This window comes from Sinocyclocheilus rhinocerous, unplaced genomic scaffold (genome assembly GCF_001515625.1).
Source record: "Sinocyclocheilus rhinocerous isolate Xijiao unplaced genomic scaffold, SAMN03320098_v1.1 scaffold273, whole genome shotgun sequence".
Taxonomy (NCBI): domain Eukaryota; kingdom Metazoa; phylum Chordata; class Actinopteri; order Cypriniformes; family Cyprinidae; genus Sinocyclocheilus; species Sinocyclocheilus rhinocerous.
In genome coordinates, this window is record NW_015656360.1 from 2,688,400 (window position 1) to 2,700,496 (window position 12,097).

Here is a 12,097-nt window from a genome sequence, read left to right on the forward strand (position 1 = left end):
TAGATCTCTCTGCTTTCTCGTTTCAGCGGGCCTTGTACCAGTCCTCTCACATTGATGAGAATGACGTCCAGACCATTTCTCATAAATGTCTGGTGGTCAGCCTTGAGCAATATGAGCAGATGGTTAAAACTAAGAAGTACCAAGACAGTGAAGACCTCTACTACCTGGCCGGCACTTATGAACCCACCACGGGAATGATATTCAACACGGATGGGGTTCCTGTAATCTGCTGAGGATCAACAAATAAAGACGCGTGGAACCAAACGAATGAGATACAAGGGCTAGACAGATGTGTTGGCTTTACCCAAAGCCCGACTAATCAGACGAGTTCCGAAAACGTCCTGACAAAGACACAAGCATCCGTTGAGATCAGAGACTACTTCAACAAATGTCATGTGTGCACATCATTTCAAACACGATGGTTGACGGTATTGTAAAATTGCGCTAGATTCGAAGTTCAACGCAAGTGTTTGGTCTGTTAATGGGGCACCTTGCTTCATGATTGTGGTGGACAAATGACGTTCAGGAATCTCCAGTTGAAGAGTAAAATGTGTCAAAGAAAGTGAAAGCACGTCAAAAATGTCTTGAAGGTCAACTGCATCTGCACTGTTGAGCCCTGTTTGCCTCAGCCATCACCGGTGCGGCTGGAATGGAGGTGACACCACTTCTGCAGGACTCCGAGTAATTCTCCGGGTGAGAAGGCCTGCTTGGAACCAGCTTCCTTGGCCGTGGGACCAACAACTGAAAGAGTAATTAAAGCTGACAGGCCATGTCACACTTCTGCCCAGAGAGTCGTCCCCACCACATGCTCCGCTGTCCAGTTACTACTGGTAGATCCCGGGCAGAACTTCAAGGGCTGGCTAATGAACCCAGACGGGTAAAACGATAGCAGACCTAAAGCTGCGGCTCATGTGAGAAGCACTTAAAAGAAAGGACAGAACTGTGGTCTGCCTGCCCGCAAGGACCGTTTATTAATAGGAAAGTTTGAGTCACTTTTCCACCGAGTGGCCCAGAAGATCTATCAGAATATTTATATACGATCCTCGCCCCTCAGCCACGGTGGCAGAAAGGTTTCTTTTTACGAGTCAAGGGCTCTACTGGGACGGAAACAGATGTAGATGACGCCCGTTTGTAAATACATGCATACAAGCTATATACGATATGGACAAATATATTTTATTTTCGTGCACCATAGATTTATGTGACAGTAATTTTTTTAAAGCAGCAAAAGATGAAAAAAAAAAAAGCTTTAATAAACTGTGAATAATGTTTAAAATGTTAACAAATATCAGGAACTGGTTTTAGAGTACAGATCTTGTAAGTTGTTACTGGAATCTCAGATGCCCACTACATTTTCGACGTAATGTAATGTAATCTTGATATCAAAACTACTATTACAGGACAGATGGTTTGTGGGATTTGACAGTGTTCGAAGCCAGTTGTTCCATGCAGTTTTACAACAGAAAGCACTTAAATTCTGCCCTTGGTCTTACACAGGACAGACTTCCCTTGACAATCCCCTGTTCAGGTGGACGTGAAGCGCTTTGCGGGAAAACCATTTTAGTTCTCTCATTGCTTCTCAGGGTCAGTGAGAGATGGAGAATGAGAGTTTAAAAGCACCATATAATCAGGCTACGCTTGCTTATCATGTCTATTTTACTCCGCTTTCTCTTTTTGCTAGAATTATCCCCCACAGAAAGCAATTACATCTCATGCATGAAAGCACTTTCTTCATATAAACAAATAGCAGCAGCGCAGGTGACGTTATCTGTTAGCTCTGAAAGTTGAACGCTGAGTTGTTTTTTGCCTTTCTCACGTCTACGTTTGTTTCTCCATCTCGACTTTTATTCCAAGCCGTTTTCTGGTTCGTTCTTAATAGCCTTAACCTTGGTCCCTAAAAGCAAAGTCTGAATGTCTTTGAAAATAGGTCCTTCTGATTGATATTGTGCTCCAGAGAAAGTGCCATCAATCATCAGAGGCAGTTAGGACCAGGCTATGTATTCGCTGCTTCTCTAATCAAGACCAGTCAAACGTATTTGATTTATGGCTTCCTTACATGGATGAAGAGACTAGCAAACACCTTATTTGCTTAATTGTAATTATGGTTCTTATTTGTGCCTCATTTTTAAGGCTCAAAGGAGGTATGAATGTCTTTTTGTTTTTAAGGTTGGACACTATGTATGTATCGTTTTTTTAAATAATGAAACAAAACCATCTGTACTGATCTTTTTTTTTTTTTAACAATTATGGTTACCAAGATGTATAGAAAAGATGAGGTTAGAGGCTACATTTTTTTGTTGTTGTCTACAGTTGCCCAGCCAAATTTTTTAACTCCGTAATTCTTTCTACCTCCCACCTTCAACGTTTCATGTTTTTGTTTGATATTTTCTCTTGGTGGTATTTTTACACTTGTGAAAGAAATGTCACTGCACGTGGGCTTTTAAACCATTGCCTGTTTTTAATTCTTTCGTCATGATGAAAACCTTGATGTGTCTGTGAATGATGTTCATTGGATACTTATTGGTTCTTTCTGTTGTTTTGTTTTATTTTCCCCCCCGTTTTTTGTGGGAGAATAGTGAGATCAAGAAGGGTATGGACACTAGAGACTTCCGGTCTTTGTGACTGGAAAATATTTGGCCTACTCAGTATTTCGTAAATTTCTTTATATTATAGAAATGTTGACACTATTACGTATAGAAGAACAGTCTGAAATGTCTGAAATATATATTTTTTTCATGTACATTTCATATTACATTGCCCAGTCTCTCTTAAAGAGATATTATCTTGTTGATATTCAATAGGTTGTATTTCTTAACATGTTTTATCATTTGTATGTGTGGTCTTGAGGCTTAAAACGATATTCAGCCTATTCCGGTTTGGACTGTTTTTCTAAGTCACCTAATTTGGTTGAGGATTTTACGCATACCCAAAGCTAATTCAAATGCCAAATGATCTTCAAATGCACAGTGAATCTGAAGCAACATTAAGCAAGCTCTTTTTGATTTGACACAATCTTTTCAATACAGATCTGTGTTGAATGTTTTTGCCTGTTTAGCGAGTTGTACAATTTAAGTGCCCCTCAAAACAAACGTTTACTTCGAGCTTAAGACAAGCTGTAAAGCACTTTTTAAGAGTATTTTTGTCTGTATGTTTTAGAAATTGCGTATATGCTTCTAGGAATAATATTAGAGCAATCAACAAAAGTATATTTTGCGTATTGTGACGTAGTGTAACGTGAATGGAGGTCAGAGTTCATCCCTTCACCTTGGGTCACTGTATGAGACGGTGGCCTCTGCTGGAAGCAGTCATATGGGATGAATCGCTGATGTCCTCTGCTACTCATCTAGGGTCCGTTTGAGCATATCTTATGATGTATAAGGTTTAACTGGCTTATTAGAAAACAGTATATAGCCAAGTAGAAGCGTGACAGAGTTCACTGTTTGCATGATTCTGTTCAATCTTTTTCTTTTTTTTTCTTTTCTTTTCTTTCTTTCTTTCTGACATTCCCCCTCTCGGAACAGTCGTCCTCCATGCTTAATGTGCAATACTGCTGAATTTGGATTCTGTGAGGTAGCTGCTAGTGAGGGAAGGAACGTGTTCATGAATGTGGGAGATGAGAGAGAGAAAGTTAGTGTGGACTGGAGGCTGGTCCTTCACTGGTCTTCATCTGCTGTTCCTTCAGCATTGATATGGTCCTGTTACAAAAAAATAATAATACAAATTTTAAAAGCTATATATTTGAAATTATTTGACATTTTAAAGCATCAAGGTTTTGTAAATGATCCTTTGAGAGGGGGAGATGAGTATGGATATACTGTGTACACATTTAATCTTGTAAAAAACTAAATTACAAAATAAATTTTTTAAAAATTGAAACCGATATTAAAGATTGCCGTTTACTTGTGCGTGTGAACTTATGGAATTTGATTTTTTTTTTTAACAGACGCAACCAGCATTATCAGTGTTTTTCAATTCTTTTAGTATCTCAGTATTTTCTAGTTCATCAATAAACGTCATAAAATGGAATTGAGTTGGTCTCTTTATTTTTTGTGCCTTATTTTTTCAATAATTGTCTTTGTAAAACCCTCTGGCTCTGAATTGCCTCAATCCACATTGTATTTGAAGCTGTAGTGCAGGGGTGGGCAAACTTGGCCCTTCCAGGTCACTTTCCTTCAGAATTTAGCTCCAACCCTAATCAAACACACCTGAACCAGCTAATCATTGTCTTCAAGACTACTAGAAAGCTACAGGCAGGTGAGTTTTATCAGGGTTGGATCAAATATCTGCAGGAAAGTGGCCTGGAAGGGCCAAGTTTGCCCATCACTGCTGTAGAGGAACGAATGAGTGGATCCAAAAACTTTTGGGAGAACTGTTAACTTGATGAGCTTTTTACAGCTCCTGTCATTTGCTGTATAAGTGCATATTTAAAGATGCCTGCGAGAGCCGAGCAATACTTGTAGTGTAAGACAGTCTTCCATATGACCACCATCATACTGAAATTTCGGTCATGTGACCACAGGAATGCTGTAAAAAGGATTCATCTTACAACATAGCTGAATTGCATATTCACGTCCACATTGAGGAAGATTAATGTTGTCCTCTGAAAATATTGTGGCGCTCTATTGAATGAGTGTTATTTGTGTTATGGTAGTCCTTGAGCCATTTAACCAGCAAAATGGAATGCCCCCTCCCCTTCCCATTTCTGAAAAAGCGTTTTTTAGCATGCGTGGTGATTCATTGCACACTCTGCTGTTCACAGTGGTGCAATAGATTCAAAAGGTCACCAGGGTGTTATGTTAGGCAAGAGGTGGTTTCCGAGTCTCCCTCGTGAGCAATCACATTCATCAGGATAACATTTTAGAGCTTCCTGGAACAATTAACAATTTATAGCAGCTGCATTGAACTGAAGCTGAGCTCATTTTGCTAATGCTAGTGCAACGTCTTTGGTGAATTTGCCACATGGCAAAAGAACGATGCTTGCTTTGAGGTAAAAACAATTGTTTCCTGGGCAATTAAAGTTACCAAGGGAGTCATGTTTGCTGCATTGATCATTTATAAATGATTTCTTCAAGTGGAAATGCGCCACCTCCCTGCCAAAATGGCAAAACATGTTTGCTGATCTTTAGTCTACCATGGTGAAATGGAGCTAAAGTGCTCTCTTTAGAAGGAACTCCAATACTCTAAATAAGGAAGAGATTGCATTTTAAGTGCTTGTGAAATTGTAAGAATGCTTGAATTGTGCTGTCACAAATCATGTTGAATTTAAAGCCCTTGGCTTTTTTTTTTTCTCCATCAAAAGCACTTCTTCTCAATTTACATTAACACTGCAGATGAGTTTTGAAAATGCATGCCTTTGATTTTGCTTGTAGTGGCATGAAATTAGCATAATGCAATCTAATGCGCCTTAAATTTTATTACTAACAAAAATGCAAAGGGACAGATATGATAAAAATGACAAGGCATACACATGTGGAAAGACAAAATTATTAAATGATGCATTTTCATTTTGCACTGAACTATCCCTTTAACTCCCACATTTGGGTTCGCTGTATTTCAGCAGTGTTTCACGAACCTTTCATGGATCACTTTCATAAAGACAAAGGCAATCAAATCCCTCCATATCTCCAGAGTAAAGACATTCACAACCACGGCGTTTGAGGTGCTGCGATTTGAAGCTAAAGATATTGTTTGAACCTGCTGCGTTGATGTCAAGTCAACACATCAGAATCCAGGCATTTTTCATGTCAATCACTTAAGCAGAGGCATCACATAATAGAGACCTCCGCGTCTCTTTGAGCACACGGAGAGCTTGCAACAGAGCGCAATCAGAGTAGCACTTGCACCCTGTGACGTGTAGTAACGTTCTGTGTCTGAATCCGGTCGTTTGAGAAATTACAGACTAATGACTCTCCCTATGCTCTTCTGCTTGTGCTTTCAGCACGAGAGAATTCACATGTGACTAAAAAATATTCAAAGGTGTATCACCTCCAAATTATCATGGAATTTCATTTAAATAAATGAGAGAACAGGAGCTCTGGGGCAAAGGCAGCTACGGCTCAATAATATGCCCTGAGTAATCGGCGACTCCTGCTGTGTGTGAAAATGACAACAGTCAAAAGTGATGCGGTTGCTCAATGGGAGCATATATGTATACTCTTTGGCTACATGTATTATGACGCCCCATAAAAACGTTGTGAGCATTTTTAAGAGCAGAGATGCGGCCTTGCGGGAGTCAACCGCCACTGCCAAAGCTCATAAAAGCAATTAAACCCTCCAATAAACCCACCAAAGGCCACCTTCCTCTCTGTCGACTAGCTATGATCCTCTGTCAGAAGGGGCCACAGCGCAACGCAAAGAATCATTATGCTAATAAGACCAAAAAAAGCAGAAAGCAGCCATGCAATATTCATACCCTCCATCATGATAAACTATTCAGGAGTCATTTAGCCGGAATGCTCATTTAACGAACTGAGGCGTGGAACAATTAACGCGCGCCGAATGATGGAAGCGTACTGTGATGGAGAGGACGTCGGCAGCTCAATCTCTCACCAGGGATGCCATTTGAAGATCTACACACTAATGGTTGACTTTTCCTCTACACCTCCCCTCAATATCCAGAGTCCATTTTGTGTCTTCCATCACCAAGGCCACCATAAAATGGCCTCCAAATGGAAGTGTGGCTGATTTTCACCGTTACGGATCACTGCTAAACACAAGCTGCGTTTGAATGGAGATATGAGTGAGTATTTGCTTTAAGACTGCATTAAACATTAAGGTCCTCAGAGCAAGGGTCGTCCATATTGCGGGAGCATTTGACCATTTATGACCCATTAAAATGATTGCAGTATAAAAACAAACATTTATCGGCAGTCTCAGTCCATTAGTATAAAAGGGAAAGTGGAATAATACAGAAGTGATTGCTGGGTAGAAAATGGTTTCATTTCAGTGAAGCGGTGCCTTGACCCTCTGGGGTCTGTGGATTGGAAGGATTTTCAGTCCAGAGCCTCTGCCTTCCTTCATTACTTTGTGTGCTGACAGAAAACAAGCTGACTGGCATTGCTCGGGGCCACGAGGCCTTTGTCATGGCTCTGAGGCCCAAGACCCGGTCCTGTCATGGCCCATATCACTCTGCCTACCAAATTGCTTCCCCCTCAACAGGAACAGGATTTATGGCAGTATGAAGCGCAGAGATGCATGTCTGACCGTGCTCTCGGCTGTTCAAACCGCTTCAGGGAGGGCCCTGTTCATAAAATAATCTCCAGGGCATAACAATCACCGCCTCAGCATTAAGACGAACAACACACAGCACCGATGCGTGTGTGTGCACCTGTTAGGAATAAACCAAGAAAATGTGTGCAATGGACCTCGGCTCCTCACAGGAGAGCCATTTGCTTTGTTGTTCCAATATCCTGCTGTGTGGATACATTAGTGGCCAACTCCCCCATTCCGACTGTCACCGAATCTCCGGGCTCCCATTGTGGGAAGAGAGAGACACCCAGAGCCTTGGTAATATCACACTGTCATTTTGCTTGAAATGGTAATCTTTTACAGGAAAAAAGATGAGATTTTTTTGTAACGGAAAGCAATAAGTGACCAGTTGTGTTGTGTTTTTGTACATTATAAGCTGCCTTGGAAGGGTCCTGCTGAGATTGTACATGGTTTTTATAGTAAAATTACACAGGGAAATTGCATGATGGAAGTGAATCACAGTATCTGTGGGTTATTCAGTCCTTAGAGTACTGAACTTATTACCAGAATTAATAATGAAATCTGCAGCCAAGCGCTTCCAATTTGTTTCACAGTATTTCATCGAGAGGGGCGTTTGTTTAGCTGCGCTGACGTGCGGTGATGTATTTACTCTGATAGCGCCTTTGAACACACATTGGCTATCTAGCGGTGGCATATGCACCTTGGCAATTTAAGGCCGAATGTAAAAATGCAGTTCACAAGCATTCCCACTTGGTTTTCTATTGACCAATCTGTTGCCGAGTCGCATATTGAATGATGGAAGTTGCATGCGACTCACGTCAATGATTTCCCAGCATTCAACCTAGTCGCACATGCTTTGCTATTGATTGCAACAACATCATCATCAACAACAACATCAGCCATGCTGGTAATAAACTGTGTGCCAAAGTTGACTTATGGAGGTGAAAAGCCAAGCTCCAGCTCAGCGTTTTCTTTCAGGCAGAGGGTGCGTGAGTGAGAACCAGACAACCGGAAATCAAACTGAGCAAAAGGCGGTTTAGAGGAGAGGGGGGTGATTGCAGTAGTTGGATCAAGAGCCATTATGTTCAACAAAAAGGGACCTTCAAACCCTGCGGAGCACTTTTCCTAAAGATTGCCAAAGTACACAGTTTGAGGGGAGGATGGGTGGGAAAAACCCAGATCTATCACTGAGAGGATTGCTTTTCCTGCTGCCTTCCTATCAGTCACCGTTAACAAATTACTGTCTATCTATTTGGGAATTAGCAGTTGGGTCTCTAGAAGTGAAGGGCTGATAGACAGAGGGGTTAATATAGGCTGCTCACCTCCTCCAACTGAGATGATTGTGAAAGAGGGAGGTGAGCAATAATCAGCCATTGGCCACCTACGCGTTTTTCTGCCAGCAGAGTGAATTCGGCGGCCACAGGATTTATAAGCGTGTCGCACGCACCTGGGATGCCTGTCTTTTGAGGAGGGCCATTTAACATTAATTCTGGCTCTGTGTTGCAGAGAATGATTTGACATGGGTGGGGGTGAATCCTGCGACGCCCCTTCGGTTTGCCATTGAGGAGAAGTAAATCAGCTGGAGGAGAATTGTCACCCTCAATAGAGTCCACAAACGGTGCAGTCAAGGGCTGGTTTCATCCGTCAAAGCTTGGCCCGGAATTAAGTGTTTTTACACAGGGAATCACTTCAAATGAAGTAATCTCCAATCAGCCCAATGAACTTTTTGGAGTTTTGACTGTCACTGTTTTAAACGATGGGACATAATGAAGCTCAGCTCAACTGCCAGTATAAATTGGCTGTTGTCCTGAAGAATAACTCACAAAAGCTAGGCTAGGATGTTATTAGTTTCTGTATTAAAGCAGTGCTGGGTTTCATTTAGCATCTATTAAATTGTTGGTTCAATCTGGTGATGATTACTTGATAAATCTTATTCTGCAAAAATCACATGAATAAAATGTAATTCATATTTAGATTTACTGCAGACAGGAATAGGATTAATATGTGACCCACTCCATCATTGGAAATTGTCTTGATCCAGGAACTCATTTGGTGTTTTATGCATTGAATGAAAGTAAATCATTTAAATAGTGAAAAAAAAAATCACAGAATTTATTTTTACATGTATGCTAAATTTATTCAAGCATACATTTCAATAATTAAGATAACAATAAATGGTGACAAAAATAATAACAAATGCATTTACAATTACAGTGCATACATTCATCATTGTATTTACAGTTTTAGCTATATGCTCTTGTAAATTTATTGTATTTCATTATGAAATTGACATAATTTGAAAGCTGAGACTTTGTTTCATCAAAAACAGCATAAAACACAAAAGAATCAAAATTCAATGATTTTGCTTAACATTTTCTCCACAAACGGCCTACTGTGACTTCTGACTCATTTCGATGGAGCTTCACATACAGTATGTCCACCAAGAAACCAAGTGTCCGGCTAATTTTCAGACTCTGCTGTTTCTTGTTGCAGTAGCTTCATGCAAATGATATAATAATTTTTTTGTATTTTTTTTGCTTGTCGCTTAATTGTGCCTGTTTAGGACCAAAAAGTTAGCATATTATGTTTTTATAGTCTATGATTATGGCACCATTAGCCCCTGCTGGTCGATGCTGTAACTACATGCTCTCTGGGCAAATATCTTTCTTCAATGACAGCCATTAAAAAGCAGCTGGGTAAATTACAGTTAGTATATGTTTCACTTCTTTTGTTCAGGTGGCTCTTAAAACCATTAAATAGACATTTCGGAAAAAAATTGTATTATTATAATTACACATTTTTCAGTGTCGTAATGATGTTTTGTTTTTTTTCTTGATTGATTGATGGATTTGTCTGTGTTTAGCTTTACCATATGCATGTGTGTTTAGTTTATGACAAAATTAAATTATTTTCACTCTGAACAGTTGTTTCCACCCTTTTCCATCTAAAGTCTTTTTTTTCTTTTCCTCATTTCCATTATGTGCATTTTCAAATGTTTTGATTGTGAGACATTTTCTTTTTACTACTTCATAATAAAGAAGCGGATATAAGACTGCTGTGTTCTCAAATGGCTCACTATCTGGTTATTAATCTGACAAAAGCATCTCCACCAAGATCAACTGAAAGTACTCGCAGTGCAGCTCCTTTGCCAGTAATAACAAAGTGTGCTTTTTTATTATGCAGACAGAGAGTGCGAGTGCATAAGCAGTTCGCACTCAGAAAAGTGCCAAGACGGTTTTGAATTTTAATCAAATCTCGACTGATGCTTCTTTGCGTAAAAGAGTGCATGTGAAGTGAATGCTCTGAAATGACACACTGAGGTTCTGAACGCTCTCGCTGCATGCTAACATACGATGCATTCATCTGCTCAAAGAGAGGCAGAGGAGGCCATTGATCCATGTTGCCTGGAGGGGTAAAAGTCTCCTTTCCTGTGGGATCTGCCTCAAATATTCTGACAGGAGTCCCAGATGGAGGCCCCACCACTAAGCTCTCCCATCCCACTGCCGCTGCGCCCCTCTAAAAGGAACAAACAGTAAAGAAGGAGCTGTCAACATCCAAACTGCCTGGAGGGTCTTCACCTTCTTGCATTAGATGGTCCAGTCCACTGTAAACACACCTGAAGCACTGAGCTTTACCCTGTAAACTGTGTTGAAAGCAGAGTTCACTCACCAACAACTGATGCCAGGATGTGAAAAAGTAAACCTCGCTCCTCTTTTCCTTTCAGCTGCCCTGCGGTGCCAGGCCCTGCCGAGAGAGTTGGGCGGAAACGGTCTTTCTGCTCCCTGCAGGCAGGTAGACGGCCACTGTGATGTTCAATCAAGCCTTGCACAGCTCTGCACTTTCTTACTTGAAAAGAATCTAATCCATCATAGTCACCATAGCGTTTTTAGTTTCGCACAGTATTCACAGGCACTGCACTGAATGTATAACACATCTACCTGTGGTACTAGCAAAGTGCTTTTTCCATGCATGCGGCGAACTCCACAATACACAATAACTTCGTCCCTGATTCAACCTTGAGTGAATGAACAGAGACTGGCAGAGAGGCCACGAGGTTCTGTGTTCCCTCTGAGCTCATTAGTTTCATTCTACACCCAATGTCCTTACAGATTGATTGATGACCTTCATCTGTAGATCACAGCATCTGGAGAGCAGCAGGATAGCTGAGACTGTGCTGCAGCACAGGGTCCATTAAGTGTGGAGTCCAGCTGCTCTCTGTCCCGGGGTTTTGAGTGTGTGACCATGGGCGATTGGAACATTTCTGACAGATTTCAACAGCTTGACGGGGTGAGTCACATAAACAAAGTGGCAGTCTATGTCGCGTCCATTAGCCCAAAAACACGTTTAAAAGAAGAGCTCATCCAAAAATAAAAGTTCTGTCATCATTTACTCACCCTCATGTCGCTCTAAAGCCGCACGACTCTCTTTCTTCTTTCTATGCAGACATTTAATTTGAAGAATGCGTCGAGCCAACGCTGCTGAATCTTTAGCACCAAGGAAAAAAAAAATTACCTGTTTTACAATGAGTATGCGGCCTAAATTTAAAGTAGTTTAATAAATGCCAAAAAAAACCCCGTCTTTATATTGAGGACTTTGTGTAGGCAAAAGCAACATACAATGCTACCAGTGTAATTCTTTTCAAGAATAAATGAGTCGGTTCTTTTTAGAAAACCAGAACATACAGGGACTAGTTCCCGAGCTAGACTCTGTGAGCCGGTTCTTTTAAAGGGGGCATAACACACACAGTTTCACTCAATCTCATGTTAATCTTGAGTACCTATAGAGTAGTACTGCATCCTTCATATCTCCAAAAAGTCTTTAGTTTGATCATATTTATAAAAGAAAGATACAGCTTTACGATTCTCTCCGGAAAAAGCCGAGCTCCTGG

The 12,097-nt window shown here is 40.8% G+C and overlaps 1 protein-coding gene across 4 annotated transcripts in view; it reads left to right on the top strand.

Annotated features, from left to right (window-relative positions):
* Window positions 1–4,026, top strand: part of LOC107720058 (trinucleotide repeat-containing gene 18 protein-like) — a 70,352-nt gene extending 66,326 nt beyond the window's left edge. For all 4 annotated transcript variants that reach the window (XM_016527652.1, XM_016527654.1, XM_016527653.1 and 1 more), the window contains one exon: window positions 27–4,026. In XM_016527652.1, coding sequence (XP_016383138.1) covers window positions 27–233 — 207 coding nt within the window. In that variant the 3' untranslated portion in view covers window positions 234–4,026. The remainder of the gene's footprint in view (window positions 1–26) is intronic.
* Window positions 4,027–12,097: the final 8,071 nt, after the last annotated feature.